The sequence below is a fragment of the Primulina eburnea genome, chromosome 13 (genome assembly GCF_022965805.1).
Source record: "Primulina eburnea isolate SZY01 chromosome 13, ASM2296580v1, whole genome shotgun sequence".
NCBI lineage: Eukaryota > Viridiplantae > Streptophyta > Magnoliopsida > Lamiales > Gesneriaceae > Primulina > Primulina eburnea.
In genome coordinates this window covers 2907050-2932615 of record NC_133113.1, presented here as the reverse complement: position 1 = coordinate 2932615, position 25566 = coordinate 2907050, and the positions used below count along the sequence as shown (strand labels likewise).

The 25566-nt window shown below is 34.7% G+C and overlaps 2 protein-coding genes and 1 pseudogene across 5 annotated transcripts; 2 read left to right on the top strand and 1 right to left on the bottom strand.

The window, feature by feature from the left end:
- The first annotated feature begins 718 nt into the window (after window positions 1-718).
- Window positions 719-2630, top strand: LOC140809191 (protein FAR1-RELATED SEQUENCE 5-like). Its single transcript, XM_073166688.1, has 3 exons — window positions 719-827; window positions 989-1485; window positions 2532-2630. Exons 1-3 carry the CDS (start codon window positions 719-721, stop codon window positions 2628-2630), a joined length of 705 nt encoding a protein of 234 aa, XP_073022789.1.
- A 3079-nt stretch (window positions 2631-5709) lies between these two features.
- Window positions 5710-16561, top strand: LOC140810870 (K(+) efflux antiporter 3, chloroplastic-like). Of its 4 annotated transcripts, XM_073168772.1 has the most exons (21): window positions 5714-5879; window positions 5993-6057; window positions 6838-7227; window positions 7637-7738; window positions 8741-8821; window positions 9896-9997; window positions 10723-10800; window positions 11944-12012; window positions 12166-12216; window positions 12299-12412; window positions 12494-12595; window positions 12904-13038; window positions 13405-13586; window positions 13670-13805; window positions 14144-14215; window positions 14291-14389; window positions 14795-14956; window positions 15321-15410; window positions 15495-15656; window positions 16103-16148; window positions 16182-16561. In XM_073168772.1, coding segments are annotated over exons 1-21 (2418 nt in total). In that variant the 5' UTR covers window positions 5714-5878; the 3' UTR covers window positions 16361-16561. The 4 variants fall into 4 exon arrangements, with proteins under 4 accessions (XP_073024872.1, XP_073024873.1, XP_073024871.1 ...); XM_073168771.1 differs by having other exon boundaries at window positions 5710-5847; window positions 16103-16561; XM_073168769.1 differs by having other exon boundaries at window positions 5716-5879; window positions 16103-16561.
- Window positions 16562-16577: 16 nt separating this feature from the next.
- Window positions 16578-18160, bottom strand: LOC140810871 (pre-mRNA-splicing factor clf1-like; annotated as a pseudogene).
- Between the last annotated feature and the right edge of the window lie 7406 nt (window positions 18161-25566).

Sequence of the window (25566 nt, the reverse complement as noted above, 5' to 3'; positions counted from 1 at the left end):
ATTGTTTTCTAATGTAGTGCGTGTGTTTATTATTATTGCAAAGTCAAGTAAAGGTTTGTATAAAGCTTCGAGCTTCGAACTTCAAGTTCCGATCAGTCTTCCTCCCATTTCTTTGTCAAAAAGTAAGCAATGGATTTCCTCTACCACAGTTCAACGCCATCAAAATCAAACTGCTCAGCTTAATTACCTCTCTCGACATATTAACCCATCTCAGATTCTTATTCACGATCGTACTCACTCGTCTGAACCCCGAACATATATAAATGAAATGATGAGGCACAATGAGCAAAGTTAATTCATTTAAGCTTCCGGATAAATGCTTCAATTTTATTTATTAAAAAAATAGTTGATAAGAGTTAAAATACATAAATAAATAAATGACAGTTAGAATAGGCCTTCGAGACAAGAGCAATAGTTGATATCAAATTGTGTACATTGCTCCTTTAATTTTTATTCCCAAATTGATTTCTCATATTTGAATGTGGCAGATATCAAATTGTGTACATTGCATCTTACTTGCAGGGGTATGAAGCAGCTTGGCAGAATGGTGGATGATTTGTGATGATCAGATTTTTATTTGATTCAAGTAGATCAATTTGCTGGTAAAATTTAATTTCATTCCAGTAGATCAAATTGATTTGCCTTGTGTTATAGTAAATATTTAAATTAATCTAGTTTGTTTTTTTTTAAATTGATCTAGTTGTTTTCTTGCGTAAAAATGGAAGATAACAATCAACTATCACATGAAGAGGTGAAAAAAGACTACAATGAAGAAGCTGGAAATGTTGAGGTACAAAATGAAAAATCTTTTGTCCATGTTTTGGAGAGTAAATTGGAAGTGGGACAGGTTGTGAACAGCGTTGAAGATGCTTATTGTTGTATTGTCAATATGCGCATGTCAAGGGATTTAGTGTGAGGAAGGGTGATCAACAATATTTTTCTCATACCAATGAACTTCAATCAAAATAATTTCATTGTTCATGTGAAGGATTGAAAGATGAGAAATTTTCTAGTAAAAGGATTCCAGTTTATCAAAAGCCGGCCATTAGAACACAATGTAAAGCCAAATTGAAGATTACAAGGGAAAAATGGTGTGAATGGCGGGTGAGTAGATTTTTTGAAGAGCATAACCATGAGATGTTTGCACCTGATCAAACTCATTTGCTAGGATCGGCACACAATATATCACATGCAAAAAAGTATACTCTAGAAGCTATGGTAAATGCTGTAATATCTGTTTCTAATGCTGTCTCTTTTATGGAAAATGAAGCATGTGGGCCACAAAATTTAGGTTTTATTAGAAAGGCTGCATATGATCATATGAGTCGGTTGAAAAAACATACCAAAGTTGAGAATGGAGATGTCACTGCACTTATTCAATATTTTATAAATAAGGCGAATAAGGAGAATTATTTTTACTGGAATGTTCAATTGAATGATGATGATAGGTTGATGAACTTTTTCTTTAAGGACTATAGAAGCAAGGTTGATTATGAATATTTTGATGATATTCTGTCGATTGATACAACATATAGAACAAATAAGTATATTTTAACATGTGCTCCATTTGTTGGTATAAATCACCATATGCAGAATGTAGTGTTTGTCTTGGCCTTTATGTCAGATGAAACTCAAAGTTCTTTTGAATGGTTTTTTGCAACATTTCTTGATTCTATGAATGAACGACAATCACAAACTATCTTTTCAGACCAATATCAAGCTATGATGAATGTCATTTGTAAAAGAAATATTATTCCCAAGAATTTTTTTTGTGTATGACAAAAACAAGACAGTTCTGCGGTTCATATGTGTGACATATATCAGTTCAACCGTCCAGCTCAAATGATGGAGTATCTTTCTAACCGGTCAAAGCTCAAAGGAGTTTCAACCGTCTATCAGAACCAGATCATTTAAGAAGGACCATTTATTGCTCAAAGATATTCTCTGACCGGCTTAATACATTCAAAGTATTACACCATCTTGAAGTCAACATATATACATCTGCTCCAAGAATGATATGTATCTATGATCCTATCCCAAAGAAGAGAGACCAAGTATAGACTGCATGTTTTGATGCTAAATACAGTTACTATAAAAAGGAACTTCTCAAGAAAAGCACTTCAGAACAGTGCTGAGGAAAAGAAAGATTAAATGCGTTCATTAAAGAATATTTAATGCTCATAAAGACGACAACGACTCATCTGTTCAGAGAACTAGGTTAACATTGCTATGTCCTTTCTGACCGTTAAGAAAATCGTGTATATTAACGGAAGAGTATGCTAGCAGAAACGCTCTCTCTGTATTCACAACAGTATAATCACAGCTTGCTTGCATACTTAAAAAGATCTCTGAGCGCTCCTAAAAGATTACATAATTCTTCGCTCAATCACCACGCTTTTAACAGCAAATCATTTGATCATCTTAAGATCATTTTTGTGCTACTCACACCAAATCGTTTATTCTCATCAATAACCTTTTGGTTATTAGATATAGTCTTGTTATCTGATGAACTCAGTGTTCTTAATTTCCAGAAGTGTAAAGTGATCACTAAGAGTTCCAATATAGGAAGTGTGATAAGTCCTGATTGGAGTGACCTGTTGCAAATACGTTGTAAAGCCAAAGTTTTTTAGTGGAATCCTTCCTGGAAAAGGAAGAAGGGGGTGACGTAGGAGTATTCAATTCTGAACATCCATAAAAATCTTGTGTTATTTACTTATCGCAAGCTCTTACTTTTCTAACCGCAATTTGTTAAGTTTGCTAAAAGTATTTGAACTGTCAATTGGGAATTGTGAACCGTTTTCCACACTCATAAGTGGTTCAATTTTCCAACTGTTTGAGAAAGAATTTTCAACCACATATAGAAAAGCATTGTCGATTGTCCAAAAAAAATACGTTAATAGACAACAGTTTATAAAACCGTTGTCGTTGACCCTAAAAAAACGCTCAAAGACAACGGTTTTTAGAAAACCATTGTCGATTGTCCAAAAAAACATGCTAATATACAACAATTCGTCGTTGACCATAAAAAAACACTCGAAGACAACGGTTTCTAGAAACCGTTGTCTTTTGCTTTAAAAAATTTCATACGACAAAGATTTTCAAAAAAACCATTATAAAAATAAAAGACAACGGTTTTAGCAAAAAACCATTGTCGTATGTGTGTTGTTGAATGTCAAATTTGTTATAGTGAAGCATTACATTATTAATATTTAAAATAAAAATGCAAATCAAAGAACCAGCAGTGGCTACTTCACTCATCCCATGCTACCATTTAGATTCTGTAGAGCTAAATCGGTGGAACCTTTTTCCGAATAGGTGTATGCATAAAAATGATGAATACCATAAGCCCAAGCTTGCATGATCACGAAATAAATATAGAATTGATCAAATCTAAATTATCTTAATGGCCAAATAGTCGTTTAAGGTAATGAGTAAATATTAATATTCATTTAAGCTAGTGCATAAAATGACACTAACAGACTAGAAAAACACATAAATTACCCAAAAAAACACATAAAACTAAACAAATGTGTAAAATCAATTTATTTTTTATATGATTCTCGGAATTATAAAAGACGGGAAATATTAAACAAAAACGCAAATTAAAGAACCAGCAGTGGCTTCTACACTCATCCCATGCTACCATTTAGATTCTATAGGGCTAAATCGGCGGGACATTCTCCGAACATGTGTAGAGCTAAATATTAAACGCAAATTATCCGTCGAATTCTTCTGCGCTTGAGTTGAGAAATGGTGAAAATGGATTCTTCAGTTCTTCTACACTTTAGTTGAGCAATGGTGAAAATGGAGTCTTCTGTGCTTGAAATTGGGAAAACTTATGCGGACTTGAAAAAAAAGGAGCTCAACCATGGTTGGGTTTTCAAAAAGTGGCAAATAAATTATATTTTAAAAAATTCATGAATTTTTCTTAAAATATAATTTATTTGTCACGTGTCAGCCTTCGGGTGGCTGGGGGCAGTGCCCATGATGGTAGCATCGACTGAATCCATAAAAAAAGTGAATTCACGTAGGTAGCTACTGTCTCCTATAGCTATAATTAGAGTTGAAATCATGAGATGATTTTGTCAGAATCAATGTTTTTCGTTTTACATTTTTGGTCGTATGATTTGTATATTTTTCACGTCATCATTTTTCAGTATCTTGTCAGCAGTCTAATAAAAATAGGCCAAAATCGAAAAAAAATGTAAGTTAGGAGGTTTACGCTAAAATTTTAAAAACATTCGAGTATAAATGATCAATTATTAGGGCATCCACAATGGGTGGGTGTTATACTCATCAAAAATCGCGAGGTCCACTGCCACATACTCATTATAACAACATATTTTATTTACCCATATTCCTTTTAACATTAAAACTTATTATTTATGGGTCTCACAATCCACTCAATCATCTTAAATTTTTTTCATATTAAATAAACCACACTTTGATGAAATTAAAAATAACATATGAAATACTAATACACGGATTGTTGTTGTATTGCCCCCATATATGCTCAACCAAGTCTGCACGAAGTTGGTGATGAACTTGATTGTTACGTAGCTTAGAATTTGTCAGATGATAATCCTGAAATCCTCGGTTTGAGCCATGTATAGTTTGTGCGGGTTCGTCACTTTCATCGTTGTACCCATTTGTCAAGTGACCTCCTTCATCCTCAATGATCATGTTATGCAAAATAATGCATGCTAACATGATTTGTTTTAACTTTTTCCTATACCAATAACGAACTAGACCTCTGACAATCGCCCATCGAGATTGAAGTACCCCAAATGTCCGTTCGACATCTTTTTTTGTTGGACATCTGAAAATCACCCATCGAGATTGAACATATGTAACACATTTGTGAGTATTTATAGAAGAGAATTGAAACTAGCAATTAAATAGACATTACAAATTTTTTGGATTTTTTTATAATTTAATTCGAATTTAATTAAATATTTTAAAAAAATAAAAAATAAAAAATTTACAACGGTTATAAATGAAAAAAATTTAAAAAAAACAAATCCAACCGTTCAGAAAAAAGAAAAATTTTAAAAATTTAATTTTTTTTATTTCTAATACGCGTGGGGTCCGCATGAAAAAAATAAAAAAATTTAATTTAAACGCGTGGAGCCGCCCCACGCGTTTTGTGGCGTGTTATTATGCCCACTCACAATAAAGAGAGGTGTTAAATGGGCATTTAACACCCCATTGTGAGTGCACTTACACACGAGGTTTTATGCTTTTTTTAATTTCACATAGTTGATAAAATGATATTTTCTCGACTAAATAATTTTGTCCCAAAACCAACCTTTGTTATATATATATATATATATTATCAACTGTAGGATATGATATCTATTTTTTCATATAATTTTTTTGTAAAATAACCTTCAAATACCTATAAAAAAATAAATATTAAAATAATTACATATTGACAAAGTTATATATTAAAATCATGATAAAATAAAATATCAATGCCCAAGGAAGTGCAGTTTGATGCTACTTTTTTTTTTAATATCAAAATCTCTTATTAAACCATTAAATTGATGAAAAGTTATATATTTATCTTATATAAAAGCAAGAAATAAATATTATAATAAAAAATCACAAAAAAAAAAAAGATTTTGGGTCGAAAAGTAGAAAAATATATATTTTTTTAAGTAGAAAAAATTTTCTTGATAGATAATTCACTGGCAACCTCTCATTTCAGAGCCAGCTTGAATGGTTTGCCATCACTAATTCGCCACATCACTTCATAAGATCATCCAAAACTTCTTTTTGATACTACGACCGTTGAGATAAATGTCTGCGCATACGCAAAACGTTCCAAATTTCAATGGCATAAACGTGTGGATCTACTCCTACTATTCATATTTTCAGTTAATGACTCTTCAAGACATTTTCTTGTTAAAATCCCATCATTTTTAATCCGAAAAAAGTTAATATTTTGTCACAAATTTAGTGTCTTTTAAATGGTTTATATGTTTGGCAGTGAAAAATTTCATTTTCTTGAATGCCGTTATGTTGGATGCAGTGGCGTGTTGCTACAACCCCAAAGTAAGCTTCTCTTATACATTATGAATGGCTGAAAAGTGAAAATTTGGGGAAAGGAGCATAATAATCACTTGTGAATGATTATCTTAGATTCTAGTTTAATTTGTTGCTGAATCTTGATGTGTTTGGTGTTCTCGTCTGCATATGTTCATTTTTTATTTTAGGCACTAAGGTTAATTTGAAGCGTTGAATTGAGGCCTTGAGGGTGTCGTTCTTTAATAAGTTAGTTACTTGTAGATATCCGTGTTTCATTTTAGGCACTAGCTTGATTTGAATCAATATATCGAGGATGCTATTCCGTCTACTGAAGATTTGTGCAATACCATCTTTATACTGCCTATGACTGGGCTAGTTTATTATATTCTCTTCTGCAAAATGTACGGAGCCTGATGGTTTTCTATTTATAATAGTAGAATTTTCAGTTTGGTGTATCTTGCAGGAAGTTTTTGAAAATTAAATGGTTTGAGCGGTATCAAAAAACTTATGTGGTTTGAGCGGTATCAAAAAACTTATGTGGTTTGAGCGGTATCAAAAAACTTATAAGTCGGTGTTTACTCTATTTTTAATTTCATGGAAATTCAAAAAAATTCTCCATCTTATGTAACTCAACCGAGAAACAAGATTCTTTTTCTTGATAATTCCTTAAGATTTGGTGCAGAAGAAATTCCATAGACTGCAGCTTTTTGATAAATCCAAACTGTTTGACATTTAACTTATTTCTTATCATTGATTTTGGATGAAGATAGACAAGCTCATACTGCATACGTCCTTTGTGTATTACAGGGAAGTGACATCATTTTCCATGCCAGTTCCATTAAAAGGATATCTTGTGTCCCACTTCAATGCTCGCAAAATCTCGACGTCTCCTGTTCTTGTTGCCACTTAGCGCATAAGCCATTATTTTCAATACATCACAGGATAAATCATACCTTCCTATACAGAAAACACAATGTTTTCAAGATTACTCCTTTATCACTATCTTCTGTTGGATGCGGAGAAGGATTTTGCTTTCCCATATACAGACACATCAGAAAGGTCAAATTCCGGATACATTCATCAATTGATGTTGCCAATGCTGTTGATGTCATCAATGATTTGGGCCTGGACACTCTGACATTCCTAGCAGTGACTGTATTAATTGTTCCTGCTTTCAAAAAAATCAAAGCTAGTCCTGTAAGTTGACTTTTCCAGCTAGAAATCTTGAAATGGTGATGGAGCATCTTCAGATGTTCATGTATTTCATAAAATATTTTGGTCAAAGTTGAAATGCATCAAAACCTTAATATTTTAACTTTGCATGTTTCTGTATGAAGTAATAGATTCTTCGAGGTTAAAATTGTTTAGAATCTGTGACCAATAGAAATAGAATGCCTGTGACATTTTATGAACACGACATGTCTATAACCATATTAGCTACACTTGGCGACGTACTTGTGGATGGATACCTTTTTGTGGAAGCTATCTGATTCTAAATTTAAAGAAACGTTCATAATGCTGAATAAGAGTTGTCATTTTTTGGTGGTTGGTAGTTTCATATAGGAAAATTAAATTAACAGGTGCTAACTGCTCTATTTTGTTTCAGATACTGGGTTTCTTCTTCGCAGGGATTGTGCTCAATCAACTCGGACTCATAAGAAATCTCATTGATGTGCAAATTCTATCTGAATGGGGGATTCTCTTCTTGGTAAGTTCAATAATATTTTTCCATTTGCTTTTCCTTGCATTAGCGATTGCTCTGAAACTATCCCGGTGGCTCGTTTAAATCAGATAAATCATTTATTTTTATTATTGGCATTGAGGCTCTGCAAGGATGTTTGGATCTGTTTCTATTCTAATCCGTCTTGTTGTCATGATGTTGATTTATCGACAAAGACAAAAAATAAGGGTAGATATTTATACCAGATAAAAAATGGTACTTTAGTGTTACCTTGTCAATGTAATGAGTTAATCAATATACAGTTTTGTCAATATAGAAGCGGTTTAAGATGCTATTATAGTTGTACATTAAAGTGATGTAATTATTGAATTGAGAATGAACTAGGTTGAGCTGTTTGATTGTCTTTTAATCAGAGAGATGAATTTCATTCTTGCTGCTCTTTCAGAAGGGTACCACGGCAATCCACTCATTCTCACTTCTACAATATGATGGTTGTGTGTCAAGAAACTTATGGAATATGTTTATGCAATTCTGAGAAGTTAGCTTGGGACATAGCGGGCTCAGACAAAAGTTACTTTAACTAGATGTATAATACTTGTACCGAAACTTGTTGCAGTTACATAATCAAGCTTGAAAATTTGTTTCGAACACAAGGAGGCAACAACAAAGGTTTGAAAACTGAAAGACACATACAGCTTTCGTTACTTCTAGCTTACAGTGTACAATTTGTTTGATAAATTTGGAAGTGTATAAAATGGCTGTTTGGTAGCATAAATGCAATGTAACAACTTGTTGATTACGTAGGTCACAAATAATGTTATTTTTTTTTGTTTTTGAGTATTGAATTGTGGAATATTTTTAATAGTCTTATGACTGGTATGCGAATTTTCCATATGTAAAGATGTTATAAATTTTTATTGTTTGTGATATTTTGAAGTCAGTTTTCTCAGTTGTTTAGGCTTTTAATATCGTCAAGTTCCTAGTGAAAAATGTTATCTGAAATTGTCAACTAACAGATGTTTCTTGCAGTTATTTGAGATGGGTTTGGAGCTCTCACTTGATCGCTTGAGAGCTCTTGCAAAATTTGCATTTGGCCTGGGGCTAACTCAGGTATGTTTTCGCAGCTATCTAGCTAATCAAATAATCTAAAATCATAACAAAAAACATGTGTCTTATACTGTCACGCGAACTGTTTACTAGTAAAAGTGTTGGACAGTGGAGAAGATAGAGTTTTAATATGCTAGATAAATCCATAACTGGCCTCTGTGAGGTATAGGGTGGGGAAACTTTGTTCTAAAAATGCAAATAATTCAAACAATGGACTAGGCTATAGTTGCTTTATTTTCATTTTAGTAGTATAACACTTGTTCATGCAAACATATCACAGAGTATGTTTGGACTTTTTAAGGAACATCAAAACATGAAAAGGTTCTGGACTTCTTGAACTTGAAAGCCGACACATAATGTGAATCTTGTCAAGTTGGCTGGTCTCCAACTTGCGTATCTGTGTTCGGCCTGAATGTTTTAGCAGTGCGTCAACTACTGCCCATTTAGGTGCAGGCACTTGATTACTTTCTTTTCTCCTATGTCAAAATATTCATCGTATCATTGACCTTTCACTTGAGCCACCACTTATTAAAGTCTACCCTGGTGCATTTCTGCTTGCATTATATCATCAATCAGGAATATGTATCCTGCCCCAAGTCCTTTCTCAATCCACAGTTCTACCCACGTTTTTCCCCATGCAGGCATGCACATTTTGCCATAATGATGCCAAATTGCCAATTGTGTTTTCTTATGTTCTTCACTTGAAATGATTGTTATTTTATTATCCTTTCTGAAGAGACATCATTCGTTACTGGCCGGGATCTGGCCACAATTTGGTTTTTGTACCCCAATTATGACTCTTCATTCGGATGTGATTACCATGTAGAGTATACTCACTCAGCTACTAAATGTTCATCCCCAAAGCTCACTTTTCTTGTGTAGGAAAATGCGTTTTCTCTTTTTAACTAATAAAACCTCAATACAATATCTTGGTTTTTTTCCCACATTTTACATCTCTTATAAAATTAAGCTTCTGGTGGAGACTCGAACATCCTAACCCTTTCAGCTGTAATATTGTACGAATGCGAGTAAATTTTTGTATAACTCAGTTTTGTTTATGGTTTTTCTCTATTGAAGGTTTTACTATCAACTCTCGCTTTCACGGCGTTTGAGCTTCCCCCGAATGGTGCTGTCGGAACAAAAATTTTGGAGTTTCTGTTTCACTCAAGACCTGACTTGGTAAGAATTTTTTTTACCAGCTCACTGTTCGAAAACAGGGAGTTCAATCATGGTTGACAAAATTTTGAAACAATAATTCGAAAAATTGCTAATACTGTTGTTTTTCTCCAGCTGCGGCAAGTTGATATTTATCAATCATACTAGCTTATGTCAAATTGGCATTTGACTGAATGACGTGTAGGAAAAAGGAGAGAAGAATAGAGAAATAAAAACTGAATATTTTCTTCAAGGACAGTGGTACAGATGATTAGGAAAATTAGAGAGCAATTCTAAGACTAATTTTGAGGACCAGAGAGCAATTCTAGAAATATTTTAGGACAAAAAAATCAGAATAAATTAGAAATTCTCTAACTTTCCTGATTTATGCTTGTTTTCTTATCTATTCAAAAGACCAAAAAAAATGGCTAACAATCCCTTAATTGTCTCATTTTACAATTATTTCTTCTTTAACATCCTCTAGAGCTGCGTCATCAGTGTTTACACTCTTCCTATTTAATATTCACAGGTGAATTCCTAAGTGTGTAACCTGTTACAATACTCGTGCATATTATTATTACTGATCTGTCAACAGTCAATTATTGTAACCTCATGCATTGATGTCTTTTCCATGCATTAAACATATAATGTATGAGTTAAGCACCGAGATGCCTGATGTCTTGATTTACCTTTTAAGTTACTGTTATTATCTTCTGTTAAACCTGCAAGGTGGTTGTCAAAAATTGTAGGTCAATATCCGAAGTGTCGATGAAGCTGTTGTAATTGGTGCTGCGCTGTCATTGTCATCTTCAGCCTTTGTTCTTCAGGTATTTCAGCTTAAATGATTAGAGGAAAGGATTTTTTTTTTATTCGGCCACTTATAAAAGTGCACATTGCTTTCTAAAAGATGCCTGATTTTTCTCGAATATTTCATTGACTTTTTAATCTCCATTTCGTGCCATCTAATCTAAGATGTTTAACTTTTAAGGTGGTAGTGCGCGCATGGAACTCTTATTTGAATATCTTTTTGAACCTTTATCATATATAAAGCTATATTACGTGCAAACTAATTCATCATGAAATAATTTGATTCTTATGTCAAAAAGAAATAGTATGATTGTCGAGTTTTGTGGTACCGGTTGGAAATTATTAGTTCGTAAAATTATGATGATTATAAACTGCTGTATTGCATGTTTTTTCTTTCGGAACTATGTCTCACTTTAAATTCTAGATATTCTTTTATGAAGAATTAATTAGATAAGGTATGAATAAATATGTCAGTACTGGATTAAAATTTTAAACCATGAGCACTCATACTTGAGTCAGCGATTCCTTGGCCAAAGCAGTTATTTGTACGCATCAATGTTGTGTCTGTCATGTAAACACATATACATTTTTTGTTGTTTAGAATTGAGAGTGTGATCTTTAGTACAAAATATTCAGCTATTATAATGCCATTTTGAAACATATTGCTGTGTCTAAAGCCTAACAACAAGATGTAATATTATCATTTTCTTGAAGTAGTTAGCTTTCTTCTCAAGGAGCTATTGAGCATGCTAATAGTTTTGTACCATGTGCTAATGCTAATAGTTTTGTACCATGTGCTGACACTAGTTTTAACTATCCTCATTTTGAAGACCTTTGAATCGTATTTCTTTACTTATAATGATGGTGGTGGGGGCTGTGGACTGTAATATGATCAAGTTTAATCTGTATGCGTTTTAGGGGATATGGCTGTATCAGATTACTTTTCTTCAATATGATGCTTGTTTGTGATTCAGTCGCAGCATCTCTAATATTAAGAAATGAAGAGACTACTTTTGTTTTGATACGACCAAATTGCTAATATATAAGGCCCTTTTGTATGAGTACACTTCATTGGTTCATTGGTTCAGTCTTTTAAGATGGTTTAATACCATCATATCTGCCTCTTGAGTCTTAGTGACATTATTCTTACATGTAATATATAGCTTCTCGCAGAGAAGGGAGAACTTCCCACTAAGTTTGGCTCGGCAACACTGGGCATACTTTTATTCCAGGTTCTGTATTTCAGTTTCTTTGTCACTCGTTTCATGTATTTTCTAGATATTTCTTGTCATGCTGTTGCTTCCCTTTTTTTTCCCTGAACTTGTCGAGCCAGTCTTACTTAATTCTTCTTAACATGTGAAGTCTATTACTATGCATATTTGTAGGACATTGCTGTTGTCCCGCTTCTTGTTATACTGCCGGTGTTGGAAAGCCAGGTAGATTAAATACTTATTCTTTCAAGCATCCTAATGCTGCTAACTCAACTTCTACTGGCACTTCGATATGTAAAATCTGCAGAATTTCACGCAAGAAAGTATTTGGCCAATGCTAGCTGAAGCAAGTTTAAAAGCTTTAGGTGGACTAGGTTTGCTTTCTCTAGGAGGAAAGTTTCTTCTGAGGCGGGTTTTTGAGGTTGTGTGTTTTGAGGAGAATAAATTTGCAGATGCATTCTCGTTTATGCTGTGGTTGTTGTATCTTGGTTGTTGATTGCAGGTTGTTGCGGATACAAGAAGTTCAGAAGCTTTTGTTGCCCTCTGCTTGCTGACTGTTTCTGGGACATCACTTATAACACAGAAGTTGGGCTTCAGTGACACGGTTTGATTTCGTATCTTTGCAAACTGATGGAGATAGGACTGATATAAACACACTTGTCAAGTTTAAGATTTCAATTTTGTTTAGGGTATATTACATTGAAACATGTCCAAATTATGGACATTCTTTGTCTCCCTAGAGGATGTTAACATTTTGATAGATTTGGAGATTAGGTTGATGTGAACAAGTTATTTTATTGTGCATTGTTAGCACTTCTGAACCTTGGTATAGGTAGATGTGATTATGTTATTTTGAGAGGTTTGTGTAATTTGGCCCCGAAGCATGAGAATGTTCCTGTATTTCATTTGCAGCTAGGAGCTTTTCTAGCTGGGACCCTTCTAGCAGAAACAAACTTCCGCACGCAGATTGAAGCTGACATTAGGCCATTTAGAGGATTACTTCTTGGGTTATTTTTTTTGACGACTGGGACTTCTATTGATACACAGGTATTTATTTGTTTTTTCATCAGCTTAAATTTTATCGTCTCTTACCTTAATTCATCTTAATGAGTGACTTCAGTACTATTGAAGGTATAATTATAGTGAAGAGAGCTAGCATGTAAGATTGCAAAATTTATGTGGTTCAGACACAAAGGTCTAAATTCACTGCATAATGCCTAGAGGGCTAACTATATTAATCCTCTCTTAATTTAGAATAAATTTGTCACTTAATATCAAATCTGATAACAAAATATATCCTTTAGCAACTACCTTTTCTTCACATAAACTTCTTCACAACTGTTATTTTTTCACCTCGCGTTTGTCCTTTAGAAAGTTGGTAACATGTTTTACAATTGTACTTGTTTTGGACAGCTTCTTATCCGAGAATGGCCAAATGTATTTTCACTCTTGGCGGGGTTGATAACTATCAAGACATTGATTATAACAGCAATAGGTCCACGAGTTGGACTAACTCTCCAAGAGAGTGTAAGGATAGGGTTGCTTCTTTCCCAGGGAGGTGAATTTGGATTTGTTGTTTTCTCTTTAGCAAACAGGTAACTTGTGATTTTTCTTGCTTGAGTGCAATGATCCTTATTTGGGTTTCCTATTACAGGCTAACTTTTATACCCTTTCATAGGCTTGGCGTGCTGCCACTTGAGCTGAATAAACTTCTCATAATTGTTGTTGTTCTGTCTATGGCACTGACCCCCCTACTCAATGACGTAGGAAGAAAGGCAGCTGATTTTATTGGTGAAAAGTTTGAAAATGAGAGGGTAAGTCTCTGAAAACCAACACAATAATTAACATGGTTCAATTAACTAGACAAGTTAATTTGTACCTAAAACAACTATCTTGTGGTGTAAACATCCATACTGGCAACAAATTCTTGACAGAGAACACTTAGTGGAATGATTAGCTAAAGGACATGTCACTCCTTTGTATCTTTCATCGGTGCATTTTTGGGCAATCTACAGGGTGTGAAATCCTGATATATGAGTGCTAAGACAGCTTTGTTTTTCTCTTGTTAGTTCAATTTCTTAAGAAGCAAACCTATCTGAAATTTGTCAATGAATACTTTTGAGTTATTGATTAAAACATTATGATGATGCAGAAAACCGATGAGTCAGTAAATTTTGATGCCAGCGACCCGATTGTTATAGTTGGATTTGGACAAAAAGCTCAGGTACAGCAGTTTATAAACTATTTGTTTAGCTGAACTGCATTAATCGATTTTGATAGACAATTTCTCCTGTTCAAGGTTCTTGCCAATTTCTTGTCCACTCCATTGGCTTCTGGGATAGATGGTAATGCAGGATGGCCATATATTGCTTTTGATCTTGACCCCTCTGTTGTGAAGGTAAGTGTTGAGAAAATCAATGAGAATATGAAATATCGGTTTTTGCAAGGAACCAAAAATGTTAAAAAGAATTTTTATTATTTTTTTACCATAATTATGAAATTTTTAGGTGTAGTGCTTGCTTGTCTAGTGGTAATATGGTCCTGTGGTTGTAAAATCTTACAGCCCCCATATCTTTGAGAGGAAAAGATAACATAGTACATGGTCCTAGCAATAATTTTAATGGAATCAGATCTTAGTTGTCGTGCTTTTCTTGGAAATTGTTTCAAATTAATACTAAAAAGTTGATTATGTTAGAATTTTTCAGCACTTTCCCATGAATCTAAAACATATTTTCTCTGTGTTCAAGACAAATTTTATCTTATGATTTGATAAGAAGTTTCTTTTTTGTTTTTACCTTTACAGGCATCTAGAAAACTTGGTTTCCCAGTCCTTTATGGTGATGGCTCCCGTCCAGCAGTTTTGCAGTCTGCTGGTATCGGTTCCCCCAAAGCAGTGATGGTCATGTATACAGGGAAGAAGAAAACAACCGAGGCTGTTCAGAGGATTCGTCTTGCCTTCCCTGGGGTAAATTAGTCTGTATTTGAAACCATCCATTTTCATTCTTACTTAAAAAAAACAGGCAACAAATGGGATTAGGTAGGCCAGACCCAAAATATTGTATATATTAAGCCAAAATATTTTGCGAAGGGGGAGGGAGTTGGACCTGAACTTTGATAAAAATTTGGAACTACCAAAGGAACAGAATAGCCAATTTACTTGTTCATGTCTGGAAGGTGAAAGATCATCCATATTCTTAAATCCCTGGCTTGCTAATTAGTATCTATTAATCGTGAAGATTGGCATTTCATACAGAAATTTACTTGAATGCTTTACCAAAGCTTTAGGTTTCGTTTGGTATGTTTGTATTCTTTAACATTTGACATCACAGGTTCCTATATATGCTTGGGCTCGGGACATGAAGCACCTCTTAGATTTGAAGAAAGCAGGTGCAACTGATGCGATTTTTGAAAATGCAGAGGTATCCTGATCCCAATTCTTAACGAGGAACATTTTAGAATGATCAAGCGTTTAGACTCAGGTTTTTTGTTTTTTGTTTTTGCAGTCAAGTTTACAGCTGGGCTCTAAACTTTTGAAGGGACTTGGTGTTATGTCTGATGATGTTAGCTTTCTGAGCCAGCTTGTACGAGATTCCATGGAGTCACAAGCTCAAGACGCTTTAGATAGGACTGATGATCCCAAGTTGAATGTCATGAAGCCATTGCAGGTACTTAATGCACTTAATCACATATCACAGCTATCTCGCATATGCTCTAACTTCTAGAAAAAGTGGTTTCTAACATGATAGTTTTCAAATCCCTTTTATATTTGGTTGAATTGGTTTTGGGTGATTTTTCTGGCATTTTTCTGCACAACACCTGATTGACGTCAGCGCATATGCCATATATATTAAGTTGGGACGTACATTCCCTAGTCTCCGACTTATAAGCTAAGGAGAACTTTAAAATGTAAATTTTTGCAAACCATCCCTCATAAGCGAGCTTTTTAGGAAATATGGTTCCAACAACACTCCCTGGATTATTGAAAATTTTCCCCTTAAAATTTCCCCTTGAAATTTGCAAGGATTGCAGCTTCTGATGTATTATTGTGCTATTGCATTTGTATACAAGCTTGGTGCACAACTTTTCAATGCGACTTAATTGTTTTTGAAAGGTGAGAGTGGTGGACTCAATCGGTGCACCTCCCTATTCTAGTGAAGGTGAACTAGGGATGATTAAACGAGCAAATGAAGACGTAACATTGGACTCACCCACGAGTACAAATCAGTCTTATGATAGCGAGCTTGACTTGAATGACGAAGAAGCTAATGGCGTCCTGTACTGTGAAATTGATGCAGAAAACAATACACAATCTCACGCCGACGGAGATTACATGAAGAATCCAGTAGGTGTTACCAGTGAGGATACCTAGTGGTTTCTGAGGCATGTCTAAACACGAAATCATTGGTCTTCCCGTTCGAGGTGTGTATCTTGATGATTGAGGATATGAAGAGGAGCCTGAAAATACCAAATTTTGCTAAATTCAGTTTTTTTTTTTTTTTACCAAAGTACAGTCGTACGTCGTGTACATGGAAACACTGCCTTATTCCAAGAATCATTTTGGTTCTTCTCATTTCTGTATATTACAACTCTTCTGGACCCAAAAGAAAATTCATCCACATGTCAAATATTATTTGTCCTGTAGCAGTAGCTCATCCGCCGACCAAAAAAATACCCCACATAACGTTTTACTTTTTTTTTTTGGGAGTGCCAGTGGGCTAAACTAAACTTAAAGTTCAAACAATATAATTCATCTGTCTAAACAACAAATTCAAGAAAACTGTTGCCATAACATCCATGTCAAAATATTTAGCTACAAGGATTTAAAAAGTGTTTTTTTCCTTAATTTCAACCATAGAAGCTACAGCGTGTTTACAAGGATTCAACATCGATAGAGATAAATAATCATCATTCAGAGGAGCTAATCAATCATCACCAGAAACTGCTTTTGCTTCTTCCATTTGTATACTGCTTCCAAAATCTTAATGGTCGTTGATCGTATTTCTTCAAGGAAAAGGTAGTCGACATATCGTCGTAACCTGCCGGCCATCCTAGGTTTCTACATGCCTCCGCTTCTTGAGTTTCTTTGGAAGCTTGACGCGCACCAAATCAACATTCCCAAGCTCACCAAAGCTGCTTTCCATGTTCAACCACTCCTCCAATATTCAGGCGCATAAGTTCTAAAATAGCTAAGGGCTCTTTCGAAAATAGCTCGAGCAAACCGAAGGCATTTTCTCTTCTGTTCATCTTCGCTTCCATGTGCATCTAAGGCCTGTGAGTCCTTCTCCATAGCAGATGCCTCAAACTTAGCATAACTAATCCACATCTTCAAGTGTTTTGTGCGGTTCAAAAGCCTCTCATAAAGGGCTCTAGCTCTTTCATACTCAGACTCTGATATTTCAAAGTCAATGTATGCTTTCCATAACACTTCTGGCATATCTAGTGCAGTGCAAGTTGATCGATTGTGAGCTCAAAAAGAGCTCTGGCTAGTTCGGTTTCAGACAAGGACCTTTCCAACTCGGCAAACTTGCTCCAGGCATAACAGTTCTCAGGTGACCACTCCAAATACTTTCCATACAGCTTTAGACAACGATCTAAGTTACCAAGTTGCAGCTCCATCTCAATGTACTATTTAAATAACTTATCTTTGGGAGCCCTACCAATTGCTGACCCCAAGATTCGTTGTGCATGATCAATATCTAACCGACATATCTCAAACTGCGAGGCCATCTACCAAATCTTCGCAAACGAAAATTTGTCACGAGGAATTGTCTCGAGGTACAAGTTCTATATGTCTCTGGTGCGATCCACGTTCTGGGCATCGAGCTTTTCATACAAAATAGAACTGATCCGCTAGTAGATGTATGGTCATCAATATCGCTTCTCTAGTGAAGGAGGAATGTTTGCAACACCCTCTCATATTCATCCCCAATCTTGTTTTTATCTCCGAGACTCTCCTCCAACCTTATGTAATCAAACCAAGCGTCATAGTTAAATGGGTTTTTTCCGAACTTCATCTTAATACTTTTGGGATATCAGACAAATAAACGAAGTAACATAGCAGTTGAACATCATAAATAATATCAATAATGAATAAGATGAACACCAATATTTATAGTGGTTCATCCTAAGATTGGACTACGTCGACTCTAAATCTCTCAAAGAGATCACTTCTTTATTAATAACATAGAAGACAAGAGAATTGAGAATACAAAGTATTTCACTCAGAAGACTCTGTTTTTAACACTCACTTTCTCTCCACTAATCTCATTCCTTCCAAGGATAAATACTCCTTAAAAAATCTCATACTAAATCAATTATCTCACTTCTACACTTATGATTGTAGATAAGAGGATTTTGTGTTTTGGTGTGATTTTAAAATAAAGAACGGATGCATTTATAGGTGAAGTTTAGGAAAGAAAAGAAAATTAAAACATCATCGTTTACATAATCAAACCAACTATTTTTGACTACCCATATGTTAGTTATTTGTCAAAGTGTGTGTTGTTGAATTCCAATATGGTTGCTTGAATATTAACAATTCTCCACCTCACGCACATTTTGTGAATTAAATCATACTTGCAACAGTTCTGTAGTATTCCAACTTCCATTTTGGCAATGTCTTGGCCATCATATCAGATCCGTTTTCATATTTGTGGATTTTTTCAAGCTTTAACAACTTCTTCTCCAATACATTCTATATCCAATGATAGCGAACATCAATATGCTTTGATCTTGAATGCTTTGAAGGATTCTTTACAAGATGAATTATACTCCGACTGTCACAGAACAACTTGTATTGATCTTGCACAAAACTTAATTCATCCAAAAACCCTTTCATCCATAACAGCTCCTTGCATGCCTCGGTTGCTGCAATGAACTCCGCTTCAGTGGTTGACAATGCTACACACTTTTGCAACTTTGACTATCATAACACGGCCCCTCTTGCAAATATAATGAGTTATCCTGATGTGGATTTTTGGGAGTCAACATCTCCTGCCATGTCTGTGTAGCCTACCGGCTTAAGTTTGGATTCTCCAAAACTCAATCTATGCTTAGAGATTCTCCGTAGATATATGAATATACATTTTACTGCAGCATAATGTTCCTTTCCCAGTTTTGAAAGGAATCTACTCACTATACCTACAGAATGAGCTAAATCCGGCTGGGTACATACCATGGTTGGCATCAGACTTCCAACAGCTGAAGCATATGAGACAATTTTCATTTCTTTTTCCTCATCCTCTGTAATAGGACTCTGCCTTGACTTCATTTTGAAGTGGTTGGTAGGAGGACATACAACCACTTTGGTCTGGTCCATGTTGAACCTCTGAAGTACATTCTCAATGTATTTCTTATGCGACAACCAGGTCTTCTTGGCATAACTATCTCGATGGATTTCCATGACAATAATTTTTTTTGTTGGCCCCAAGTCTTTCATAGAAAAATCTTGCTTAGTTGCTTATTTATACCTTTGATTTTATAAGCATTTTTGCCAACAATCAACATGTCATCTACATAGAGCAAAAGCACCATTAAATCATCATCAGATGTATTTTTGACACACACACAATGGTCTTCAGTGGTTTTCTTGAATCCATTTTGAGTTATAACATATTAAAACTTCTTGTACCACGGTCTCGGTTCTTGCTTGAGATTGTACAAACTCTTCTTTAATCTGCACACGAGGTCCTATTTCTTCTTCTCGGAAAACCCTTCTGGCTGATCTATGTAGGTTTTTTCCTCCAAATCCCCATGAAGGAATGTGGTCTTGACATCCATTTTTTCCACCTCCAGATCAAACTCAGCTGCTAATCCTAGCACAATCCGAATGGATGTCATCTTCAACACATGTGAAAATATTTCATCAAAGTCGATCCCATGTTTTTGTTTGAGACCTTTGACGAGAATTCTAGATTTGAATCTTGGTTGACTACTGTGTTCTTCGTGCTTCAACCTGAACACCCATTTATTCTTCAAAGCTTTCTTACATTTCGGCAGTTTCACCAGCTCAATTGTCTCATTCTCATGCAATGATTGCCTTTCATTTTGCATAGCCTCCATCCGCTTATCCTTGTGTTCATTGGTAATAGATTCCTCGAAGCTTTCTGGTTCTCTCCCGTGAGTTAGCATGATATATTTATTTGAGAAATATCTAGTTGAGGGTCTCACTTCTCTTCCAGAAAGTATAGTCATGGTACCATGAGAAATTTCTGCTGGTGGTTCACTGTGAACACGGATCTCATCATCATCCTCATGATCATTATGCAATTCTTCATCTTCAGCTGGTTGTGGATTTAGCGTTGAAGACCACAATTCCAGATCTTGTTCAGATCCAGAATTATCACTTCCCATAGACTCCAAAAATTCAATCTCCTAAAATACGTCATCAAAATTTCTTTTAGGATTTTTGAGATCTGTATTATAAAATTTGAAACCAAGTTGATCCTCGCCATAGCCTATAAATATGCATTTTCTTGTTTTCATATGTAACTTATGTCTTTCATCCTTTGGTATATGAACATAAGAAACACAACCAAATACTTGCAAATTATTATAAGAAACTTCTTTGCCTTACCACACCTGCTCCGGGACATCGTAATTGAGGGGAACACAAGATGAACGATTCAATATATATGCAGCAGCAACCACGGCCTCACCCCAAAATTTCTTAGTCAGCTTTACATGTGAGAGCATGCTTCTAACTCTTTCTGTCAAAGTTTTATTCATCATCTCTGCTAATCCCTTGAGTTATGATGTCTTTGGTGGGGTCATTTGATGTCTGATTCCGTTCTTTTTGCATATATCATCAAATGTTCCAATGTATTCTCCTCCATTATCTGTTCGAATACATTTAAGTATTATGCATGTTTTTCGTTCAACCAAGTTTAGAAAATTGTTGAATATTTCCGCAACTTGGTTCTTGGTTTTGAGTGTCCACACCCAAATTTTTCGAGAATGATCATCGATAAAAGTTACCCAGTACCTCGCTCCTCAAAGTGACAATGGCATCAAACCACATAAATCTGAGTGCACTAGATCTAAAATTTTATCGACTTTACTAGGAGGTGAAATTTTGAATGATATCCTATTTTGTTTTCCGACTAAGCAGTTTGTGGATTGTTTCATATGAACCTACTTTAAACCGGACAGAACTTACTTGCTCATAAAGCGTGTAAGATTCTTTTCACTTATGTGACCAAGACGCCGGTGCCACAACTCTGTTGAATTTTTTTCCCTTGCGTAGTTTACACCTTCAGAATGATTTTCCTGAACTACATACAGTTTGACATCTTTAATCCCTTTGCCACCACAAGTGATCCTCTTGAAATCTAACATACGCAATTTCGGAAGATTGTACAGAAACCTTCTTCATCAAGTATTTCGACCGATATCAGACTCAGGTGCATACATGGCATATGTCTAACATCTTTCAAGATCAGAGTAGAGCCATCCATGGTAGTCAAGCTCACATCTCCATTTCCCACGAATCTGGATAAGTCGTTATTCCCCATCCTCACCACACCAAAGTCCCTTTTGTGTGTAGGATGTAAAGCATTCTCTTCGAGATGTGACGTAGATTGTTCCTTCACTATCGATCACCCAACCAGTTACTTGAGTTGCCAAATTTACAGACTCATGCTCTAGCTCGTGAACAATATTGAATTCGTCAATGGTGTTTGTTTGCTCATCGTCGGTTTCATGTTTTTTTTCTTCAGTTGCCTATAGTATTTTTTAATATGTCCATTTTCATTACAGCGATAACACTTTATGTTGGAATATCTTCCTAAGGACTTGTTTCTTCTTGGCTTCTGATTTGTAATTTTCTTGATCTTGCTTCTCCTCCTTGACTCAGTAGCCAAAACATCTTACTGTGAGGTAGATGATCCTTGAGATTCTCCGCCTCATCTCTTCATTCAAGATGTGACTCTTGATTAAATCCATACCCATGACTCCTTCTGGTATTGTGTTCATGAGTGATACCTTCAAAGTCTCCCAAGACTCGGCAATGAAGTTAGCACAATCAAAACTATAATCTCGTCATCAAGTTTTATGCTATACTTGATAACTGCTCCACGAATTCTTGAATCTTATTCAGATGATCTGCGACCAGAGGTCCTTCTTTTTATCGAACCTAGACAAGCTTTCCCAAATAGAACATTTTGTTGTTGCCACTTTTTGAGGCATATAGTGTCTCCAACTTCGTCCAAAACGTATGAAAATGTGTCTTGTTACAAATATGATTGTATATGATGTCATCGACAAATTGTCAGATGTACCCACAGACTTTCTCGTGCTCGAAGTTCTATTCAGCATCTGATTTATATTCGCTGAACATCGGTAAGTGCATCTTGCGAATCATCTTGCATGTGCATACCTCCATCTGTTGTGACTGCTACCAATGAATTTATCGTCAAAGCGTGAACACAAAAGAACCACTTCCCTAACACTGTCTAGAAAGCATTTTCTAATGTGGAAGTTCAGACTAAGCTGCAACCACAAAACATACAAGGAATTCCTATAATATTTGAGAATCTCGCTCTGATATCAGTTGTTGGGATATTAGAGTAATAAACGAGGTCATATCGCAGCAGAACATCATAAGTAATATCAACAATGAATAAGATGAATATCAATATTTACAGTGGTTCATCCCAAGATTGAGCTACATCAACTCTAAACTTTTTCAGGAGATCACTTCTTTATTAATAACAATTAAAACAAGAGAATTGAGAATACAAAATATTTCACTCAGAATACTCTGATTTTAACACTCACTTTCTATTCACTAATCATTTCCTTCCAAGGATAAACACTCCTTAAGAAATCTCATACTAAATAATTTATCTTACTTCTACACTTATGATTGTAGATGAGAGGATTTTGTGTTTCGGGGTAATTTTGAAATGAAGAATGGATCAATATTTGTATGTGAAGTTTAGGGAAGAAAAATAAAAATAAAACATCGTTGCTTACATAATCAAATCAACCATTTTTGACTAACCATGTGTTAATTATTTCTCAAAGTGTGTGTTGTTGAATTCCAATATGGTTGCTTGAATATTAGAAAATACGGTAACCTCCTCTTCCCCACAACGCCATCCTCAATTCCTTCCCTATCACAACACTGCTTCTTGAAAGAAACATATGCTTTGTAGAGCTCCTATGTCCGCTAGACCTGTTGAGTAGACATCCACTCCATTCACTGCTCAAAAATATGCCTTGCAATAGCCGCATTTCCAAGCATCTCCTCCGTGTGATATACACACACACAAGCACACACATGCACACACACATGAGACAATTCTTGCATAGCACTGGCTTCTGTGCTGTTGAGTGGTTTGTCCCAAAACTAGTTTCCATAATTTGGGGCAAAGAAACTGTAGGTTTTGCACATATCATTATTTCCATCAAACCAACCAGTCAACAAAGCTATAGAGCCATTCATTTAGCCATGAACCAAGATCTCATCACATATCAAAATATTTTCCTAACAAGGCTAGAGTCATTCTTACATTCCCTTACCCCGGAGAAAAACATGATTTATCTATTTGATTCACAAGGTATCTTTCTTTTTAATAATATTCCACGATGTCTTTGTAAGTTGAGCATTATTCCACGACCAAATTCCACAAACACTACAAATCTCGTAATCTCATTCCACTATTTTCTTTTGATACACAAAAATTGGACCAGTAAATCGGTGGATGGTTACTTGGTAACAAGAATTTCTTACACAACAAGTATATTTTGTCACTTATACCAAACGAAATGGGGAGAGTATGAAGCTAAAAATATTCTATCCATTGAATGACAACCTTTATGAGCTCAAGTTTGCCTGCATAAAACAAAGTGTTTCTTGATCATGCTCTAATACGATCTACTATATTGTCTACCAAAACACTTAATTGGCGATACAAAGATTTTTGTGGCTAAACAAATTCCCATATATCTAAAAGGTAAGACCCCTATCTGAAATCCCGTAACATGCAATATCTATTCTCTAACCAAATCATTCACACCTGCTAAATAAATGTTTGATTTGAGTAAGTTGGATTTTAACATGGCTGTTTGCCCAAACTCATCATGATACATCATAATTTGTTGGATACTGTCCACATTGACCCCAGGAAAAATCGCAAATCTTCAACATAGGCCAAATATATGATATTCAAAAGAACACATTTGGATATTGTTTGTAACTCGACTATCTTTCTAGAGAGTGGATTTCCTTGTCAATCCCTCCAAGCAAATACCAAATAGAAAGAGAGATAAGGGGTCACCCTGTCGAAGGCCTCTTACCCTTCGGAAGAAACCATGAAACTGTCCGTTAATGGAAATCGATAAATAAGTGGCAGTGACATATTCCATAACCCAATAAAAAAAATTCCTCAGAAAGTGCAATCAAGTCATTGCGTCTCTATTATAATCACAATGTATAGTATCATAGGATACCAATTTCAAAGTACATTTGAGAGATATTTTTTTTTTGTGTAATGCAAAAGTAATTCTCGAGTCAAATGTATATTATCTACTATGGACATGCCTTGAATGCAAGGCCAGTCCTATTTGGAGGCAAAAGAGTCGTACATTAGTATGTTCTTAAATTTTCGTAATTTACTAAAAAAAATATAACAAAATGATCACACAAATTTTCAAAATAAATGTTCATAGTTTTATATAAAAATTAACTAAACTTTAAAAATAATTATTTAACAAAAAAATAATGTACAAAAATACAACATATACACAATATTACAAGTCATGGCTTGAAACTCCATCGACAATTGTAGTTGTGATCCCCTTCTAAATTCACTTAATTTAGTTCTCATAATCGTGCTTAACTTTTGAATATTTTTATTTTAATGGAATATGTAAAGTTTTCACATAAATTTAAATTTTTTATTGAATGATATGAGAAGATATAAATTTTTATTTGTATCTACATACACACCAACAAAATGAAATATGAAATAAAATTTTGATTCATGATTTATGCCCGTAAATTTTGCTAGAGATTTTATCGTTTTCTTAGATAAAATTAATTTTTTTTCGAATATTTAGAAACAAAAATAATCATATTAAAATACATGCAAAAATGAAGAAAGTTGCTATTATTGGTGAGTGATTCACATATAATGGGCAAACCTAATGCATGTTTATTTGTAGTATTTTGTTAGATTATATTTTATAAGATTTTTTTTTATTATAAACATTGAGGGTGATCTATTATAATTTTATGGATAAGAACTGAGAATTGATATAGTTATTTGAACTTAAATAAATTGAAATACTTTGTGTATTATTAAATTTAGTACTAGCTTGAAAATATCCTAATTTTTTGTGATAACAAACCATTTCTAATTGTTTCAGGTCCAACTGCTATTTTTGTATATTTATAGGTTTCAAGATGGATTCCATGAAATCCATTTGGACATCGTTCTTGTCATAGTTCAAGATTAAACCGCCTTAGTCAAGCTACAATTAGAACTCTAACCGGACGATATTAAATGTTCAAGTTGTATATTGATCCTAGCTGGACATATATATCAGATAAAATACATTTGATAGATCATG

What these genes read in the sequence shown, in the direction of transcription:
- LOC140810870 (XM_073168769.1), top strand. An exon ending in TGCCGGTGTTGGAAAGCCAG is followed by an intron (nt 12,217 to 12,298) that starts GTAGATTAAATA and finishes TAAAATCTGCAG; the next exon opens with AATTTCACGCAAGAAAGTAT. An exon ending in GTTTTCTCTTTAGCAAACAG is followed by an intron (nt 13,587 to 13,669) that starts GTAACTTGTGAT and finishes ACCCTTTCATAG; the next exon opens with GCTTGGCGTGCTGCCACTTG.
- LOC140809191 (XM_073166688.1), top strand. Translation starts at nt 719, where the DNA reads ATGGAAGATAACAATCAACTATCACATGAAGAGGTGAAAAAAGACTAC. An exon ending in TTTTGTCCATGTTTTGGAGA is followed by an intron (nt 828 to 988) that starts GTAAATTGGAAG and finishes GTTCATGTGAAG; the next exon opens with GATTGAAAGATGAGAAATTT. An exon ending in TTAAGGACTATAGAAGCAAG is followed by an intron (nt 1,486 to 2,531) that starts GTTGATTATGAA and finishes CTTAATTTCCAG; the next exon opens with AAGTGTAAAGTGATCACTAA.